At 51.0% G+C, this 20,347-nt stretch overlaps 4 protein-coding genes across 5 annotated transcripts; 1 reads left to right on the forward strand and 3 right to left on the reverse strand.

Moving 5' to 3' along the window:
• Positions 1-808: 808 nt before the first annotated feature.
• LOC111258144 (cold shock protein 2-like) lies at positions 809-2,391 on the reverse strand. Its single transcript, XM_022828862.1, has 2 exons — positions 1,394-2,391; positions 809-1,072 (listed from the first exon to the last, which is right to left on the reverse strand). The coding sequence occupies exons 1-2, from the start codon at positions 1,997-1,999 to the stop codon at positions 809-811; spliced, it is 870 nt and encodes a 289-aa protein (XP_022684597.1). The 5' UTR covers positions 2,000-2,391.
• A 2,161-nt stretch (positions 2,392-4,552) lies between these two features.
• LOC101753433 (RNA-binding protein 38) lies at positions 4,553-11,326 on the forward strand. Of its 2 annotated transcripts, none has more exons than XM_022826287.1 (6): positions 4,553-5,328; positions 5,474-5,600; positions 7,444-7,576; positions 10,056-10,089; positions 10,454-10,733; positions 10,969-11,326. In XM_022826287.1, the coding sequence occupies exons 1-6, from the start codon at positions 5,050-5,052 to the stop codon at positions 11,076-11,078; spliced, it is 963 nt and encodes a 320-aa protein (XP_022682022.1). In that variant the 5' UTR covers positions 4,553-5,049; the 3' UTR covers positions 11,079-11,326. The 2 variants fall into 2 exon arrangements, with proteins under 2 accessions (XP_022682022.1, XP_004953965.1); XM_004953908.4 differs by having other exon boundaries at positions 4,561-5,328; positions 10,972-11,326.
• Positions 11,327-11,503: 177 nt separating this feature from the next.
• On the reverse strand, positions 11,504-13,631 carry LOC101753848 (7-deoxyloganetin glucosyltransferase). The gene is made up of 2 exons (XM_004953909.3): positions 12,855-13,631; positions 11,504-12,704 (listed from the first exon to the last, which is right to left on the reverse strand). Exons 1-2 carry the CDS (start codon positions 13,357-13,359, stop codon positions 11,755-11,757), a joined length of 1,455 nt encoding a protein of 484 aa, XP_004953966.1. The 5' UTR covers positions 13,360-13,631; the 3' UTR covers positions 11,504-11,754.
• A 1,210-nt stretch (positions 13,632-14,841) lies between these two features.
• On the reverse strand, positions 14,842-17,972 carry LOC101754243 (7-deoxyloganetin glucosyltransferase). The gene is made up of 2 exons (XM_004953910.2): positions 16,013-17,972; positions 14,842-15,887 (listed from the first exon to the last, which is right to left on the reverse strand). Exons 1-2 carry the CDS (start codon positions 16,530-16,532, stop codon positions 14,935-14,937), a joined length of 1,473 nt encoding a protein of 490 aa, XP_004953967.1. The 5' UTR covers positions 16,533-17,972; the 3' UTR covers positions 14,842-14,934.
• Positions 17,973-20,347: the final 2,375 nt, after the last annotated feature.

Consider the following 20,347-nt stretch of genomic DNA (forward strand, 5'->3'; position numbering starts at 1 on the left):
CCATACCCCTGTGGTGCTGTTAATTTTGGCGCCATAATCTTGCACTCTTCTGGCGCCAATTGCTTGCACTCTTCTGGCGCTAGGAAGTGCTGGCGCGGGAGGTGCTAGTCCTGCTGGTTTTTGGCGCCAGTACTGGTGCTTGAGCTGCTCATTTTTTTGGCGGCAGTTCAAGTGGCCTTCTTTTGTTTTTTCATTCGGTGAAATGAAAGAACGATGAAATGAAAATAAAAAGATATTCAAATTATTTAGATTGTCCTGTACAAAGCATTCGATAGAACGCAGATACTACAAAAATGTTGTCAACATCATTACAATACAATCATACAAATAATCTACGATTTGTTGTACAAAGCATTAGCTAATTCGTCCCGAAATGCATTCATATTACAATCTTCTTCCCCTGCTTGTGTATTTATCCCATCTCCTTCGTCGTTTGGCACTTGAGGCATAGGAATAAAATTTTCATCCCGATCGCACATATCAAAGGCCCTATCGGCCATATCATTCTCTCGTATGAAATTATGAATTGCCATACATGCTACTATGATTTTACTTTGTTTCTGCATCGGAAAACTTGGAATACCCAACAAAATCCTCCACTTCATCTTTAACACTCCAAATGACCTCTCGATAACATTTCTAAGGGAGGAATGGGCATAATTAAAAGTCTCTTTCATACCTTTTGGCATTGGGCCACTCCTAAACTCCGGTAGATGATATTTTGTACCCTTGTAGGGTGCAAGGTAACCCGGACGATTTGCATAACCCGAGTCAACTAGGTAAAATTTGCCTACATATACGACAATTTTCATGAGGTTAACAAAGGTGCCACCATCTTATTGCATGCTTTCCAGAAAGTATGCAATGTTTTCAATTGATTGATCCTGTTCCTGATCTGGGAATGTTGATGTTTCAGCCCAGTGGCCATCTGGTACTTATCAGCTACTATCCTCAAACCCCTTGAAGTAATTGATCCTTTTGGACAGTTGCCTGACCTAATCTGCTCAACCCACAAGTCACACAAGACACCAGTATTGTGTTCTGTCCACTGTGCCTTGTCGAATCTATTTATCTAGACAATTTAACAGAGACATAGAAACAACATCACACACAGAGAAGGTAACAACATCACAAAAAAAAAACAGTCCTACTTCCTGTTTATTGAACTTTTGCAACTAACCATCACAAGAAAAAACAGTCCTAATTCTATGGACAATCACAAGAAAAGTTTCTGAACTACAGCCTTAACAATCACAAGAATAGGATGTACAACATCACAAGAACAGACAGTAATCCACTCCTAAACTCCCACTAACCATCACAACAACATTCAGTACCACAGATGATCACAAAAACATCCAGAGTGTTCAATTGGATGGATATCAGAACTAACCTTGGAGGTGGGGAAAATTGACTCCACATTCTGTGGAGCACCATCTTCGTCGTCAACATCAACCCAATTCTCTACATCGTAGGGTTCGATGTAGTCAGCAGTGGATCGACCTCCACGACCGCGAGACCGCCTTGCGCGGCCGCCCCCTCGGCCTCCGCTGCGGCCGCCGCTGCCACCAGCACCGTCGGCCAACGACGGTTCGAACAGAGGCCTTGTCACAGATGCACCGCCGCCGCCTGCTCTGCTGCCGCCGGCCCCAGCTCTGCTGCCGCCGCCGCCTGCTCTGCTGCCGCCGCCCCCTCCTCTGCTGCCACCGGCCCCAGCTCTGCTGCCGCTGCCGCCTCCTCTACCTCCACTGCGAGCCGCGCGTAAGCCGAGCGAACGGCTGCCGCGGCCACGGGGTGCTCCTTCTCCTCGAAGGAGGTCGGAGTACGAGCTGTAGTCGCCCCAATCTTCGGCCTGGGAGTTGAGATCCAGGGCTTGCAAGCCCTCGCGAGGAACTCCAGAGGATTCGGCCTGGGAGAGGAGGTCGAAGGCGGGGGCGGGGAAAGCTGGATCCCCCTCGGGGAACAGATCTTGCAGTCCATCGTCCCCGTGCCCGTCCATGAGCCCGTGTATGCGGTGGATCTGGGACGCGGGGTGGGGATAGAGCAGGGGGGAAGAAAAGGTTTGGAAGGGGAAGGTCACGGCGGAAGGCGACGAACCGCGGGCGGGAGGAGATGGCCGGCGGGAGGGGTTGGCGGCGGGCGCGGAGGAAGCGATGCGGAAGGAGATGGAGATGGCGGCGGGCGCGCAAGCAGCGATGTAAATGCGGGAGGGGAACGAGCGGGTGTAGATGCGGCGGCCGGGATGGATGGCCGGCGGGAGAAGATGGCCTGCGGGAGGAGACGGCGGCGCGCGAGGAGGAAGCGATGCGGATGGCGGCGGCCGTGGAGGATGCGATGCGGAAAGGGTGGGAGGGGAATGCGGGAGGAGGAGGCGCTGGCGGTCGGATAGGGGAGAGAGAAGAGGAGAGAGAGAGGGGGGCAACCAGGGAAAAGAGGGAGAGGGGGACCACTTTTAACACATTTGCCACATTTTAACACCCCCTCCATGTGTTTATGAAAAGGGAGGTGTTAAATTTTAACACTTCATCTTTAACACTTGTGTTTGGCAGCCAAAAGTGTTAAAATCTGTTAAAAAGGGGGTGTTAAACTTTAACACCCCCTTCCCAAACAGGGCCTAAATAGTATTTAGCGGTACGATAGCGGATTAGGGTCGGTATAGCGGATCGCGAATAACGGATGCTACAACGGATGCTAAGTCCCAATAGCGGAATTCAAAAAATAGTCACAATTTAGAGCGTATATGAATATTAACATCAAATTTACTTTACAAAATTAAAACTTTAAGTTAGCCATTACATTTTATGGTAAGAATCGCAAATAAATAGATATAATTAAGATGTATGGATCTATATTATCATTAAATTCTCATATCAATAAATAAAAAATTTATTTTTCATCTCATAATTCTTCATCATTATCTACATAATCCTTTTAAACATTATTAATTACCATTTGATTCATATTCATATATCCCTTGAATCATAAATGTAGCAAACAGTGGTCTAATATGAGTAATAGTGGTCGCAATATCAGTTAATAGTGGACAATAACAGTCGTTAAGTCCAAACATGCTATCTTGGATTCACTACCGTAGTGGCTACTATTGCGGACGTTACGAATGCTATTAAGTACCATCATCGAGCAACAAAACTCGCACTGTCATGGGAACACATCCAGTCAGTTACAGAGTTACTGAATCGACGACGCGCTATGGACACGTCGAGTAATTCGGCGAACCAAACTCTGAAACATGACTTGTCCGGAGCCAAGAGGACAAAAGCATGCGCCGAACCAACGCCAGGGTCGCAGACGCAGGCCACCAATTTGCGCGCCACGGCCGATCAAGAACTCGTGCGAGAGAGAGGTCAAGCCCAACATGTCTTTTAAAATTTTCGAGTGCGTTCTAGGCCACAGCACCGGGCTTCATCAACAAAGCTTTGCGTGATGACGTGGCTGGTGACTCACTGCCCCCAGGCCCCAACCTTGTGGATAACGATGAACCGCATTTAATTCCCCTCCTCGCCAAAATCAATAGTAAAAAAGGGACCATCTCCAGCATGGTCAACTCGGAAGTAGAGTAGCTGATCTTGCTCGCTTTCATGCAATCCGCTCGTACTCTTTCATGATTTTTCATCAAAAGAATGTTTTTCCACATAACCGTGTAACCGCGTAGCATGGATCGGAGTCGGCAACGATCTCGTACGGGAATCCTCTCAATTAATCACGTCACTAGCAAAGTTATCAATGGCGACACCGTGCAGCGGAGACGACCTTTGTTAATGATTACACACTTGGCTTTCGATTTTTTCCTCTCTCTTGCTCCAGCTAGAATGGCTAGCGTGTGTGTCCGCCTGTCCACACCTGATCACATCGATGGCAAAAGCAACCAAAGCTTCGTTCGGGGGTAGCCGATGCGGGCAAGGAAGCAACTCCGCCGCGACTAGGGCCTTGTTTAGTTGGGGAATTTGGGAGGTGCCAAATTACTGTTACAGCACTGTAGCACACTGTAGCGTTTCGTTTGTATTTGTGAATTATTGTCCAAATATTGACTAATTAGGCTCAAAAGATTCGTCTCGCAAAGTACAACAAAACTGTGCAATTAGTTTTTAATTTCATCTACATTTAGTACTCCATGCATGTACCGCAAGTTTGATGTGATGGGGAATCTTCTTTTTGCATAGTGTCAAAGTTGGAAGTTGGGAGTAACTAAACATGGCCTAGTGTAGCAGCGAACAACTACGCCAACTAGGCGCACCCTAGAGTCTAGCCTAGGCTACTCGCCTAGTCGGCTAGGCCAGCCGCCGACGCCAACTCGGCGACGGCTCCCTCCAGTCCAGCGCGGTCTGCGCCGATGCGATGCGCGCGCGCGCGATCGCATCCCGCTACGCCGTCGCCGTTTGTGCGCGCGCGCGGGGTGGGCTCCGGGCTCGGGGTGGTCGCCCGGGCGAGAGCGACAGGGAGGACGCCCACCCAAGTGGGGGAAGGTGGCAGCACACCGCGCGGCGAGGGAGGGATCATAAAGAAATTGGTATGGAGAACAAGGAGGCTGGCGTTGTTGCAGGTGCTTATTTTAGTCCACCGGAAACGAGACTAGAAACTAGAAAGGGTCATGCAGCAGCTGTCATCCCACACCCGAACCCCTCTCTTCCAGCGCAGCGCCCAGCCACGGCCCCCCTTCTCCTCGGCTGGCCGCCTGCCTTGCCATCTCTCTCCCCTCTCCCCTCTTGACATATCCTTGCTCTTGCTTTCTTGTGAGGTGGAGAGACCGGGAGGTTATGGAAGGGGAGAAGTATACTAGGAAACCTAAGGGGAGGGGGCAACCGCAGGAGGCCAGGTCTCTCTGCCTAGCAATCCGGCCCGCCCGAAACCACTAGCAGAGTCCGGGCGGGTTTAGTTTTGCTCTCCCGGCCCTTTTGTCCCCGGCCACAAAGATCATCATCGATCGGGGACTAGCAAGTCCAGAGCGAGTCCCAGACACCGGAGGGGAGACGAGACGCCGGCGGCAGATACATACGGTGCGAGCGAGCGAGCGTGCGGCGTCAACGTAAGATGGCTGCGGCTTCATCGTCCTCCTCTGGCGCCGGCGGGTCCCCGGCCCACGCGCCCCCGGGCGGCGGCGGTGGTGGCGGCGGGGGTTCCGGGGGCGGGGCCCCGTACCACAACCGGTCGCGGTTCGGCGACACGACGCTGACCAAGGTGTTTGTGGGCGGCCTGGCGTGGGAGACGCCGTCCGACGGGCTGCGCCAGCACTTCGAGGCCTACGGCGAGATACTCGAGGCCGTCGTCATCACCGATCGCGAGACCGGCCGCTCCAAGGGCTACGGCTTCGTAAGTCGACTCGACGACCCCCTCCTTTGCTTCTTCCCCTCATCTTGCCATATGTTGCGTGCCGTGCTCCGACCGATCGGCCGCGAGCGCTTGGCCTCAGATCGATTCTCACCAGATGCATCCATGTGTCGTCTCCGCATCGCAGGTGATCTTCCGGCACCCTGACTCGGCGGCGCGGGCTGTGCAGAACCCGAACCCGGTGATCGCCGGGCGGCGCGCCAACTGCAACATTGCGGCGTTCGGCCCGCCGCGGCCCGCCGCGCAGGCGAGAGGTGAGCGACCCGAGGAACCAAACCAAATCAATGCTCCTCCTGCCTCTCTCTGTTTTTCTTTTTTACTTTCCCTTGCTCTCGCAAGGCACGCGCATGTGCATGGCAGTAATAACCGGGGCATCATTAGCGCCGGCGGCCGTACGGCGATTTACCGGATAAGCTTGATTAGGGCAACCGTGTTCTCCTCCTGATTTCTCCCATGGGGGAGGGGGATTATTGGCAGATGGGTGGGGGCCCACCGCTGCCCAGCTGGTGAAACACTGGGCGCCAGCACACGGGAACCAGGACGGCCACTACTATTTCTGCATTGGGACGGGGAAGGCAGCAGGCACTAATCAAACCATGGCTCATGGCTCACGGCCTCACGAGTCGTCATGGTCTCATCTCATCTCATGGGCTCATGGCTGTGCTTGCCCAGCCTGGCCTTGCAGTGGCTGCCCCCTAATTCGCTGCATCCGCTGCACGCTACCTGGTCTGCTCACCCCCACCCCCCACCTTGTTAAGTCTAGTCACGCTCACGCATGTATTTCAGCCATGAAATCTGGGTGCCACTACCTTTGGAGATTTTTTTTTCCAGGACTTCTTCTAATTCTTCGTTCCAAACAGACCCTAGTAGCTTCTAGGCATTTTTTTTGGAGTTGGAGAGTTGGTCCAGGCATTTGGGTGAACGGCTGCTTGGTGTGCAAGATCGATGCCGGTAGCATCTTGGCAGAATGGCGGTTATGGGAGGGCTTTGTGGGGCTGGTACTATTTTCCTCTTTGCCTGCAGAGAAAGACCAAGTTGCATTGACCGCGAGCATGCAACTGGTGGTATGCTGCATAGTTCCAGCGACAGTGAGGTGTAAAGGGGTGGAAATTATCGCTGGAGAATCGGGGAATCCATCCAGCCGCCTTTCTTTTCTAGTGAAAACCGATGCATGGCTTTACAAAATGTTCGGCAGCATATACTAGTACTACACACCCTTTCCTGTAGTCTTTCAGACTTTGACCCGGTTGAGTGTCAACCACTGGAGGAATAGATGCCCGATTCTGTGCATGGAAATAGTTGTGCCGATGGTTTGATGCACCTTTTTTTTTTGCTTCTCTTCCTCCGATCTGATTCGCTCGATAGAAGATTTTCCTTGCAATCCTTCATTTCAATATGAGCCTCTCGATATACGCCTGATAACCTAGCTAGGATTCCAAATTGTGGTGTTTTCATCTTTATTTTTCTTTTTGATTTGATATGATACAGTTGGTACGGCGCTTTTCGAATAAGCTGGGTTATAATGGCATTGCTCTTCTTTCTCCGTTTCACGGTAGAACAAATTGGCATACTATTTCTGCAAAACTGTTCAGTGTATTACAGCACAAACACAATAATGCAGCACCAGATTGGAGTAGGTTCAAGTGCTGGCTAGCTAGGACAGCCTTGAAGCATTTGGCGCTGTGCTAATCTAGCAGTGCTCACTTAAAGAAACCTCTTTCTTCTATTATTCTAGACCAAATGCAGTAAGAAACAGATTTGATTTCTTTTTGAAGCAGTGTTATCTTTTTATTTATCCAAAACATAGAAAAGCGTAGGTTTGCCAAGCCATCATGCCCTGAAAGAAACCAGAGCCCTTCTGGTCAGTCAAACCCAGTCCAGCGCAGGGCACATGGTGATACCTCCCTTGCACAGGCCACACAACTGTTCTTGCAAGCGATGCTCTCCTGTCCACAATACATGCATGCAACATGCGTACGCCTGCTCTGCTCTGCACTGTACTATGTTATGCTGCTCGGTGTATTATTTGTTTGGTGCGCGCTGCGTCCTCTGCACCCTGCTGTTTAACATGCCATTGCCACCACCGTTTCCCTGCAGGTAGAGGAGGAGGAGGAGGAGGAGCCCGGGGGCCCCACATGCAGGATCAGCCGCAGCTTGGTCCGCCCTACAGGGTGCCGTCGCAGATGACCCCGCCTCACGGCGCCGCCGTGTTCTACCATCCCCAGTACGGGTGAGTGCCCCTATCTCCTATACGTTTCAGCTGTTCTGCCTTAAAATCCCTGGAGCCAATACGCACAGCTCAGCTGAGCTCAGCTCACGATGATGCGCGGGTGATACGAGCAGTCGAGCACTGCATACGCGTGCGTCGATATCGAGTGCGCGTGCGTGCATGCGTGTAATGTATCACCGGAGCTGCGCGTCGTCATCGTGGGATCCGAGCACGCTGCAACTCTGAATTTTTCAATTGACAGCGGCGGCACATGTCCATTTCAGCGCCTTGTCATTGTGTTCTCTTTCTCAATTCTTGTTCTGATCCGGAGAGGATAGCCGGCGTTACTCGTTAGGTCGTGACAACTCCACGTCGTTCGTAGTGGCTGCCTTTTGGGACGATTTGGAGTTTGGGAGAGCCGTGCAGTTTCACGGCATGAATTTTGATGCTCTGGGCAGGGTTTTAGTTCAGAGACTTTTGCATGCTGAACTGACCTCAGAGGCAAGCAGATGGAGTTGTGATAGAAAAGCAAGTCATTTGAGCTGCTCTTGTGCGGGACGAGAACAGCGAAAAGGCATTGGTCTTTGTCGAGGTTCCATTTGCCTGAGATGAGTAGCTGACTGCTGCCTGGGTTTCACTTTCATGGAATCAGGGTCATGTTCCTTTCACGCCACAGCTTTCCGTTATCGTTTTCCTTAATTGGACAGGTGGGTTCAGTTGCCAAGCCGCGCAGATGGGCCCACGTGTCCCCATGCCTCTTCTGCTGGGCCCTGAGATAGGCCCATTAAATTTGGGCCAATGGGAGGCAGACAGCAGCTCAGCTTGGGCAATTCAACTCTGGTGGTCCCGTCCCGTCCGGCCCTCCTCTCTTTCTCTCTTACCCCGGACAGCAGACCACCATGGGCTGTGGTTGCCTGCCCTGCAAACACTCTCTTCCCCTTGTTGTTTTCCTGCAGAGTTAAATGGCTGCATTCATATCGTAGAGGAGGTGTTTGGATACCAGGACTAAAGTTTAGTCCTGTCATATCGGATGTTCGGATGTTAATTAGGAAGACTAAATATGAGCTAATTATAAAACTAATTGCAAAGCCCCTAGGTTAATTCGCGAGACGAATCTATTAAGCCTAATTAATCCATCATTAGCAAATGGTTACTATAGCACCACATTGTCAAATCATGGACTAATTAAGCTTAATAGATTCGTCTCACGAATTAGACTCCATCTGTGTAATTAGTTTTGTAATTAGACTATGTTTAATGCTCCTAATTAGTATCTAAACATCCGATGTGACAGGGCTAAACTTTAGCCACCTTGAGCCAAACACCCCCTAAGGGGATACCCCCTTGCTAAACTTTTAGCAAATGTCATATCGAATGTTTGGATGCTAATTAGGAGTATTAAACATAGGCTAATTACAAAACTAATTGCACAGATGTAGTCTAATTCACGAGACAAATCTATTAAGCCTAATTAGTCCATGATTTGATAATGTGGTGCTACAGTAACCATTTGCTAATGATGGATTAATTAGGCTTAATAGATTCGTCTCGCGAATTAGCACAAGGGTTCTGCAATTAGTTTTATAATTAGCTCATGTTTAGTCCTCCTAATTAGCATCCGAACATCCGATGTGACACTGCTAAAATTTAGCACCTAGTATCCCAACGCCCCCTAATAATACAGCCGGCTACTAGCTGTAAGTATCTTTGCAGCCTATCTCTCAACCCACCCATATACTAGTGAGCTCTTCAATATTAATACAAGACCCACTTGTCTCTCTCACAAAGTTTCTTGGTTTTTGTGTCTAAGTGGGCTGTAAGTTTACAGCGTGCTTCTTCTCTCTCCTCTCGTCTCTCCTCCACCTCAGCATTTAGCCTACTTACAACATGCTATTATACTTGCTCTTAGTAATGCTTGGCTTCTAGATATTTGCTGTGCTCCTCCGTACCAATCCATTGGCATGTATATAATACTCACCATAAATTTGTAGTAGGATTTCATGAACAATTTTGCTACTTCGTAGATTCTGTTTTTACACTTATGCAAGTTACTATACTGGTTTCCTTGCGTAGATTCTGTTTTTACACTTATGCAAGTTACTATACTGGTTTCCTTGGGATTTGTAAGGATGATATTATTCGAATTACATGTTTACTTATAGGTCCCCTACCTGACATTTTTTTGTTTGTAGTAAGGTTAGTACTCCTGATACCATCCTGCCAGCTGGTTAGGCGTTTTTAGGTTGTTGTGAGCAATGAACAGCAAGCAACTTTTTCCTAATGAACTATTAAACGAAGTACTACGATGCCAGGACTGAAAAGGGGGCCACTGTATGATGAGCTCCTTATTTTAGCTCGACATATAATAGTGTCTGAGATAATTTTGGGCTTTACAGCCATGATAATTGGTGGGAGTGAGAGATAATGATGGGCCTCAGGCTCAGCTCAATCACTATCAATCTTTTATAATGCACTGAAGATGTTCTGTAAACTTTTGCAGGTACTGGTACCCACCTGATTATCCATTCCAACAGGCAAGCAATCCAATCACCATTTGATCTACTCCCTTCAATGTCATTTTGTTTGTTTTTACTCCCATCACATGCATGCTAGTTGTTCCTTGCTCCATACATCCGCAATAATCGGCAATAATACCCTATGAAAAATAGGTTAAACTGTACTATTTACTGTCCATGGTCTGAAACTCTTAATTCGGTATTTTTGAAAAAAATCCTCTTCTTAGAATACACAATTTTCAGTAGTGAAACTTCACGTTAGCTGCATGATAGTGCCTTTGTTTATTATATTGAGCATCGTGTTATATTTTATACTAGAATTAGACACTAGCACAACCTGGCAGCCTAACTGAAAACATCAAATCTGAAAACCTATGAGCAGGCATTGTACAATCCTCAAGTGCTGCAACATTACTACCCTCAGATGTATGGTCCAACCTCCCCTTCAGGACCACCATACCAATACATGGGGTACATGCCCGGTGGCCCGAGTCCAAGGACTGGCTTCTCGTCGTCGATGCAGCAACCTGCACGGCCCCCATTCTTTCAGCAGCCAACGGCACAGATGGAGGGTTCTTTCCCATCGGGGTCTTCACTCCCACCTAATTTCAGACTCCAGCTGCCCCCTCATACAGTCTCAAGGGAATCTGATGATGCTTCCGGTATGCCACTCCTATCATTCTTTTTCAGTTAGTTTTGGTGCTGAAACCAGCAAGAGAAACACATTTTTTTAGTTTATAATATAATTCAAATGTCAAAAGGTACCCGTTACTATGAAGTCTTAGTATCAGAAGATTATATGTTTACTTTTGACATAAGTCAACTGCAGCAAAGAAACAACGTACACATAACTTTTTTCAGCAAAACTGATATCTTCTTACTGTTCGCATATCTTAACAGGATCTCAATCAGCTCCACCAACCTCTTCTGCAGAAGCTACAAGCACAAACAACCAGGAAGCTTCAGGGCCTGTAACGTCAAATTCAGATGCAAACACATCAAACTGACTTGCTGAAAATCCTGGCAAAATTATCTGATATCAAACTTCTGCAGACTATTAGTGGTCTGATAGAGTCCATGAAACTCACATCTTGATTGAAAAAGCATCCAAAGATTTGTTCTTTCATTATTTCCGATTCTTTTCTAATTCTTGCAATGCATTTCTTCGCTGAATCAATTGTACGGCCAACTGAATTTCAAGTTAAAAATTCAGAAATTCGCCAGAATAAGTTCCAGCAGCATTTTACTGTCCAAACTCCGAAGTACTGTCGTGATGTTAGTCATCTTAAATATGCATAGTTCTTCTACGAGGAACTAACTTGCAATCCTTTGATCAAGAGGCAGACACCGAATTATACTGCTGTTTTGTTCATTGAAGAATCAGTTCGTTCTGTAGTATGACAGGTGAAACTACAGGCCTACCTGAAAATACTGACAAGAAAACATGCGCTTTCATTCTGAAAATAAACAATGTCCATATGCCGCCATGTTTTCTACTGTGGAAACAAACGCGGCACTCATAATACAACAGTTTAGTCCTATCCTGAATGGAACACTTGTAGTACTTGCATATTACAACAGGTGTGGTCCAGGGGAAATTTACTGGTAATCACTTTGGTTTTCATAGGCATGTACATAGTCCACTGCAAGTCTGTAACTGATTCAACAACACTGTTCAGATAATCAGGTTGCAGTTGTAGGAACACTTCCTTCAAGCATGAATCCGACCAAACGGTCAATGTTAACGCTGGAGGTCCCGCCTTCCTCCGTTGCCGCCACGGCATTCTCCTTCCACATAGCTGCTTTCGCGTTCATGTCTTTGCCTTTCTCGCCATCCATGGCTTCTTTTATGAGCCGCGCCACCTCCTCCCTCGTGACATTGTTGTCAATCTCCAGCCCGATGTCCCACTTGGTGCAGGCGTATCGGCAGTTGGTCATCTGCTCGGCGAAGAAGGGCCAGCAGATCATCGGCACGCCGGCGCATATGCTCTCCAGCGTCGAGTTCCACCCTGAGTGCGTCAGGAACAGCCCGGTCGACGGGTGCGACAGGACCTCTTCCTGCGGGCACCAGCTCAGGAAGAGCCCCCTCTCTCTCGTCTCAGCGAAGAACTCTTCCGGCAGCACGGCCTTCTCGCCGGTGACGAGGTCCGGCCGGATCACCCACAGGAACGGCCGGCCGCAGCTCGCCAGACCCCACGCGAACTCGGCGAGCTGGACCGGCGTCATGACCGTGATGCTGCCGAAGTTGACGTACACGACGGATCCCAGCCGCTGGGTGTCCAGCCAGCGGAGGCAGTTCGCGTCCTCCTTCCAGAGGTTGCCGCCGATCGCGGCGGCGTCGGGGTGGGCGGCCAAGTTCTTGACGAACGTGACGAGCGGGCCGATGGTGTACACGCGCGGGAAGATGCGGCGCAGCGCGTCCACGACGTCCTGCTCCAACGCGTCGAACGTGTTGATGATGATCCCCTGCGCGTGGTGGGTGTTCTGCGCCTCTCTGCTGTCGAAGTGGACCATGAACTCGTCCGGGTCCGTCGTGCGGATGAAGCTAGGGATGTCTCGCAGACGGATGCCCGGCATCCCGGGCACCCAGTCCAGCACCGTGTCCAGGTACCCGTTGGTCAGGTAGCTCTCATCTGCGACATGCGCAGCACAAACATGTGTGCGAACTGTTACAGCTACAACTAGTAGGAGTAACGTAGAATTTCACGCGAAAACAGAATCAGTTCAGAACTTGAACCCATCAAGGGGATGTGGAGCCTGCCGTACTGGACACGTGAACGTACCTTTGAGTGGCACGTAGCCTCTGTCCATGAGCTCCTTGAAGTGGAGGTACCCCATGAAGCCACAGGCGCTCATGGTACAGAACACGAGCGCCAGGATGCCCATCCCGTTGGCCACCCTCTGCGCGAAGCTCATGAAGTTGTCCAGCACGACGCAGGTGACCGGCGGCCGGCCCGGGGCGCTGTTGAGCCTGGCCAGGAGGTCCCCGAACGGCGCGGCGGCGTTCCGGGACAGGGACTCGCAGAGCGCGGGGATGCTCTGCGTGACGTCGTCGTTGTCGGACGGCGGCAGGCCGTCCGGGATGGCCTCGAACCGGAAGTCGTCGAGGCCCGCCAGGGCGTCCGCGCCCCGGGACCGGAGCAGGCGGCGGCGGTTGTACTCGGAGTTGACGTAGGTGATGAAGAAGCCCCTGGCGTGCAGCACCTTGGCGAGCTGCAGCAGCGGCGTGACATGGCCCTGCGCCGGGTACGGGATGAACACCGCGTGCGGGCGCGAGTTGGAGCCCATGGCGGGCTTGGATGACGTGGTGGGTGATGGATTGATCACTGATGGTCCCTATGAATCTGTTACGGCATGCCGGCAGCCTAGTATTATAGCCTTATAGTGGTATATGTGGAGGCGCATCTCCTGCGAAGCAGGCAGAAAGGCCAGGGCTCTCGCGATCAACGACACGACGCAATCGATACGGCTCTAGGAATCATGGCCAGATGGCCTCATCACCTAGTGAGAGCTCTCATACACCGCTGCTCCAATCCATCTGCAGAGGTTGTCAGATAGGTTGCCCGGGCAGAGATCAAATATGCGCATCGTTTCCATCGCGCCGAGCCGCGACGAAGCAGTCGCTCCGGTGCTTACAGCGATGGCTGGATTTATTATCCCCGGCGCTGGGCCGTGATTGGAGCAGCCACGGTCCACGGCTGCCGTGTGCCGGCGTCGACCAGAGCGGGAGTCCTGGAGTTGCCAATGGCCAGGGAGTCCGCTAGCTATACTGTTCTGTCTGTCCGTATTATACTATACTGGCGTGGAAGAGTAGAAACTGTGGCTATTGGTAGTGAGCAATTTTTGACAGGTAGTGGTGGAGATTAACGTCGACATGTAGGATGGTAGCTAGTGGCAACGGGACAAAAGATACTGCGCACAGCCCATAAGCCGAAAGGGCCTTGGGCTCATTTGGTGCACCAGAACAAGCCTAACGGGTAAAATTTGTCGCTGCAGCCGTGTCCATCGTCAAAATAATCCTCCCTCAATCGTCAATTACCAAGTGGAGACGATTGGTCTTGCCGTGCACATCAATGGCACCAATTTCTGACTCCATGACCATTGGCAAACTCCAGGAGTCCCGCTGGTGGACGCCGGCACACGGCAGCCGTGGACCATGGCTGCTTCAATCACGAGCTCTTTTACGGTACACAATACACTAGTAGTGGTATATAGTATAGGGAAGATCTAACCATCTATTATTATAACCATCTCATTGTGTTGTGTTTATTCTAAACAATATGGCATCCAATTTAAATAAAAAAGTATAGTCACAATTCGAGGGGAAATGCATTTTAAGTTTCTGAATCAAGCTAGGTAATCACCCACCCAATTCCCTCCAACGAAATTATGTCAAATGTCATGTATATGTCGTCGGTTGGTTTGCTTCATACTTCCTCTCAGTAATTCATCTTCTATAACACTAATTTCAAAATCGGAAGGTTTCGAAGATCAAATGTTGTGGTGCGGCCCATGAGCCGGAAGGGACGCATCCTAGAATATTGGGCTCATTTTGTGCATAGGCCGATAAAATCTGTTCTCCAAGGACAGAAGGCTTGACAAAAAGAAGTTATAAGAAAAAGAAAAAAGAAAATAAAAAGGAGGCATCATGCGTTCCATAGACTCCACTGTACTTGTTTTCGTAAGACCGCACAATTCATTCATCTTCTAACTATGTTTGCTCGTTCGTCTCGAACTTTCGATAATTGACATGAACACATTTGTTGATAGTTGAGTCGAGACATGAAATCTTTCACTTCGAACAAAAGGAGTCAATTCCCAGGAGAAAGATTAGGATAATTGGAAGATCACCACAGCTCATGTTTAAGCAGATTCAGCTTGGAAATCATCATTTCCTGCGAGCAAAAATTCAACGAGGCGGTCCAAGTTCTTCCTCGAGGATCCGCCTTCCTCCACGGCTTCCTTGGCTTTCTCCTTCCACACCATCGCCTTCACCCTCCTCGCCTTGCCGCTCTCGTCGTCCATGGCCTCTCGCACGAGCCGCGCCACCTCCTCCCTCCTCACGTCGCTGTCGATCTCCATCCCGATCCCCCACTTGGCGCACACGTACCTGCAGTTCGTCGGCTGCTCGGCGAAGAAGGGCCAGCAGAGCATCGGTACACCAGAGCATATGCTCTCCAGCGTCGAGTTCCAGCCGCAGTGCGTCAGGAACAGCCCGACGGACGGGTGCGAGAGGACCAGCTCCTGCGGACACCAGCTCGCAAGAACACCCCCTTCCTTGGTGTCCGTGACGAACTCCTCCGGCAGCATGGCGTTCTCGCCGGAGACGAGGTCCGGCCTGATGATCCACAGGAACGGCCTGCCGCAGCCCGCCAGGCCCCAAGCGAACTCCGTGAGCTGAGCGGGGGTCATAACCGTGATGCTGCCGAAGTTGACGTACACGACGGAACCCGGCCGCTGGGTGTCGAGCCACCGGAGGCAGCTCGTGTCCTCCTTCCAGAGGTTCCCGCCGATGGCGTCCAGCTCGCCTCCCCGCGCGGCGTTCGCGAACGCGGCGAGCGGGCCGACGGTGTACACGCGCGGGAACTCGCGGCGCAGCGCGTCCACCACGCCCTGCTCCAGCGCGTCGTAGGTGTTGAGGATGACCCCGCGGGCCTTGCGCGCGTTCTGCGCCTCGCCGCCGTCGAAGTTGAGCATCACGTCGTCCCGGTCCGTCGTCCTGATGAAGCTGGGGATGTCCTTCAGGCGCATGCCCGGCATGCCGGGGATCCAGTCGATCGCGGTGTCCAGGTACCCGTTTGTCAGGTCACTTTCGTCTAGCAATGTGCAGAACAAGACAACGCATTTCAGTGTGAGGCTGCTCAATTTTGGCAAATTGCTGGATTTAGATTTGGACTCGATTCGGTGCAATTCTTATCTGAATCCTACAAAAATCTGGTACCTTTCAGTGGCACGTAGCCTCGCCTGATGAGTTCGGCGAAGTGGAGGTACCCCATGAAGCCGCACGCGCTCGTTGTCCAGAAGACCAAGGCCAGGATGCCCATCTCCTCGGCGACCCTCTGCGCGAAGCTCATCACGCCGTCGGCTATGACGCAGCTGACCGCTGGCGCTCGGCTCCCTGGCCTGGCGTTCAGCCTCGCCAGCAGGTCCCTGAAGGGCGCGGCGCTGTGCTCGGTGGTGGAGAGGCAGAGCGCCGCGATGTCCTGCGTGACGTCGTCGTTGTCGGACGGCGGCAGGCCGTCCGGCACGGCCTCGAAGCAGAAGCCGTCGGCGCCGGCGAGGGAGTCCGGCCCGCGGGACCGGAGCAGGCGGCGGTGGTTGTACTCGGAGTTGACGTAGGTGATGTGGAACCCCTTGGCGTGCAGCGCCTTGGCGAGGTGCAGCATCGGCGTGACGTGGCCCTGCGCCGGCTGCGGGATGAGCACGGCGTGCGGCCGCCGTGGCGCGTCGTCGGAGCTCATCGTCACCGGTCCCGGTATCCGGCCGCCTGGAGTTGCGCCGACCGCCGGTGACGCCTGGGATTCAGGGACGAGTGTTCGCAGTCGCAGATGATCCGGAGGTGATGTTCCTCCACAAAGGCGGCCGGTTTGTGGTAAAGCAGGTGGCGCGTGACAGTGATGGCTGGTTTTGTTCGGTCACGTGTCCCTAGTGGTAACGTATAGTGCCATGGTGGAGACGAGACATTTGGATCCTTTGCCCAGCCTAGCCTGACCTTGCTGGGCAAGGATATGCATTTGGTGCCTGCTCTAGAAAGTTGCTTTGCTGGGCAAGCTTGCTTGTCCGAGCAAGGAAAAGCTTGCTGAGCTAGGCGAGCCAATTTTGCTCTCCGGCGTGGGCAAGGAAAGCACCAGCATCAATGTAAGTGTGCTTTGATCAAAGAACAGCATTAAGTGCTAGCAGCTACTTGCATGTACCGCTGGTTAGTGGGACACAATAGCTGTTGCTTTATTATTTTATTTGAGGTACATGTAATGCTGGTGTGGGTAAAAGCAGTATATGTTGCAAAAGTCTGTACATGTTACTGCTTCGGTAAGAGCACTCAGGCAAGCTTGCTCACTAGACAAAATAACCAAACAACTTAGCTATTTCTTGCCTAACCTTGCTCAGCTAGGCAAAGCAAGCATTGCCCAGCAAAGCAACCTCAGCAAAGGAACCGAAGGAACCTCAAAGTGACATCTGCTACAGGGTGCTACTGGCTCTAGTCGCTACAGCACAAGCTTGTGGATAATTCATCACGAGTGTCGGGATCTTGATGTTGTTGATGTTGATAACTGGAATCATCAATTATCGATGTCACCTCTCGGCACTTCACAACTTAGGTAGTGTTTGGTTGGTTGGATGAGGTTGAATGGGATAGGTCATTTATGGAATAATCCTGAATGGCATGGTATATGTTAAGTGTTTGATTGACTGTACATGATCATACATGATTTTCGTTTGGTTGTTTGAATGTGATGGTACGAGTGGTGCATGTACGTCGTTAGACATTTTAATTTATCCCACATATATGTAGTAACGTATGAAACATTAAATAAGATTTAATTTAAATAATAGATTGTATGCTATTACGTGAAGATTGTATCGGAGGACAGCATTGCATTGTGCAATATAAAAATCATCAAGATATCTCTACTGCCCAAATAGATAAAAAAAAATCAGGAGAGAAGACCCCTTCGTAGCCTACGATTCAATCCAATTGGGCATCAGAGATTGGAAGGATGAGGAAGGGTTAATTGCCTGGGGAGTTCGTGAAGGCGCCGCCAGGAGAGAACGACCAGCACAGCAGCATACCGTCCGTGCGGCTCTTGCGGGAGGGAAGGCCGTGTAGCCGGAGAGGGGAAGGGGTGGGGGGCGAGCGAGATGCAAGCGAGGCGCTCGTCTTGGAGGGCGTCGTTCGGTGTTTTCTCCCACACGGATGGATACAACATCTATGGAGAACATTCGATGTGTCTAGACAGTTCGGTCCTGAACGAGATCATTCGATCCAGCAAGCAAACGGTGGGATGGGTGGGCCCCACGTAGCCATCCAGGATGCATCGGTGCACGTATGGTTGGGTGCAGGGACCAAACGCAGCCTTAGTACCATTTGCTTGGTAAAAGGGGAAAACACTCAGTATATTTGGACACTTCCCATGTCGATTTGAAATGATATAACAGCTCTAGGATTTATTTCAAGTTTGTGGTAAAACATTTGGTACCCATGAATTTTTCTCACGGCATATTGGTAGCAGCCGGCTACACCAGCGCCTAGCCGTAGAAGATTACATGTTTTTTTTAGGCTAGAAGATTACAAGTTCCATCAACTCCATGATTGCAACACATCTTTCTTCAAAAATTCAAACCATATCCTATAGACCTATGACGTGTTCGCTTCAGCTTATTCAGCCGGCTTATCAGCCACCAAACAATATTTTCCTCTCACAAAAAATCAGCCGTTTCAGCTTTTCAGCCGGCTTATAAGCTGAAGCGAACAGGCTGTTGATAACTCCTCGGGGTCTCACCCACCCCACCCCACCAAGCTCTGGAGATCTATACGTGCACACCTCTTGTAAGCTGCAACCGTTACGTGCAAAGGTGTGCAACCATGTATTGTCACTTTTTGGCAGCCCTAAGAAAAACTTATTGGCGAAATGAGATTTGGATTCATCTTCTTTGCGCGCAACAAGACATGAAGCGTGGGCCCACGGCGGCGGCTCCCTGTTTCTTGGACTTGCGTACGCATCTTTGAGGTGTCATCAGAGAGTGGCCAGGTCAGGCTGGCTCCTGCTGGCGTGGCCTCCTTCGTGCTGACTACACACCATTACGTACAGTAGACGTTGAAAAGGAGAGCCCATATACAATCGCGTCGTCGAGCTGGCCTCCCACTTTCTTTGAGCTTTGTTTGATCCCCAAATTCAGCCGCCCCTGACTCACCCCCCCCCCCCCGCGTCGTCCCACTGGGCGACACGGGCGGCTCCCCGTCCCCCGCCTCAACCCCTCGCCTCCCACTCTCCCTACCCTCGCCGCCGCCGGAAGCCCGGCGGGCAGCAAGGAGGGCACCGAGGCCATCAGCTCGTCCCCCTCCTTTTCCTCCTCTCCCAACCCTTTCCTTCCTTCCCCTCCTCTCTCCTTGCTGCAGCGCCGTGGGCATGGCCGGTAGCCAGATCTACGCAGGAGATGGCCGGATCCGCACGGAGGGCGGCCGGATCTGCGCTCTACCGGCATTTCCCGGCCGTTCTCGGTGATGGGTGGTGATGGCTTCTCCATCGGCGGCGGGGACAAGGCGGCAGCGCCGGCGGGTGTCCACCGCGCCCCCCGGCGCAGCGCTGGCGACCTGGTCCTGGCGGCTGGATGCCGGATCTGGGTGTAGGAAACTATATTACTGAGTCTTAATCTATACAGGATCTTACGCATCTAAGAACATGAACACCACTTAGAGTAGGGATGAGACATCCAACAAGCAGCCATAGTTTGCGATGATCCAATCATGATTGTCGTGGACGAGGCCGGGATGGGAGCTGCCGTAGATGTACTCACTGTAGGTGTACAAGCTTGACGTAGATCACGCCTGCCTTCGAGCCTCCACCTCGTCTGTCCAGGGACCGCGATGGTGGTGTGGCGGTAGCCTTCGGGCGATTTCAGCGCTGCCACGATTGGGTTGGCGTGTAGGGGGAGTTCTCTGGAGGTTTTGGTGCGTTAGCAGTCAACCCAAAACCCGCCGGCTCCCCCACTTCTTATAGCGCAGGGTCGCTCGGGGCCACAACCATAGTTCGGTTGCGCCTCTGATCGAGGCGCGAGGTGGACGTTTGCGAGGGAAACGTAGTCGGGCGTCACCTTATCCCTCCTGTTTTTCCTCTCTGTTAGTTTCCCTTTTGACCACCTTCAAAATATTTCCAACATTCTCCCCTTTGGTCTAAAGGCCTATAACTTATGTCATTCTTAAAGTAGAATTATATAGGGAGATAATGTGTGACAATGGTGATTAAAATCCCACTGTAACACAGTTGTCCACAATGTATAAAACTACTTATCATGATGGGAGATGGTTGTCTTATGACCCTCCAAGATCACAGGCTATCTGATAACCCCATGCCGGCAACATGTTCACTGAATATAATGGGAGGTAAGCCTTTTGTTAATGGATCCGCAAGCATTTTCTTAGTACTTATATGCTCTAACTCAATGGTGTGATCTTGGATTCTATCTTTCACAACAAGATACTTAAGCTCAATGTGCTTTGCAGCATCACTTGACTTGTTGTTATTCGAATAGAAAACCGCTGACTTATTATCGCAGT

This window comes from Setaria italica, chromosome I, assembly GCF_000263155.2.
Source record: "Setaria italica strain Yugu1 chromosome I, Setaria_italica_v2.0, whole genome shotgun sequence".
Taxonomy (NCBI): domain Eukaryota; kingdom Viridiplantae; phylum Streptophyta; class Magnoliopsida; order Poales; family Poaceae; genus Setaria; species Setaria italica.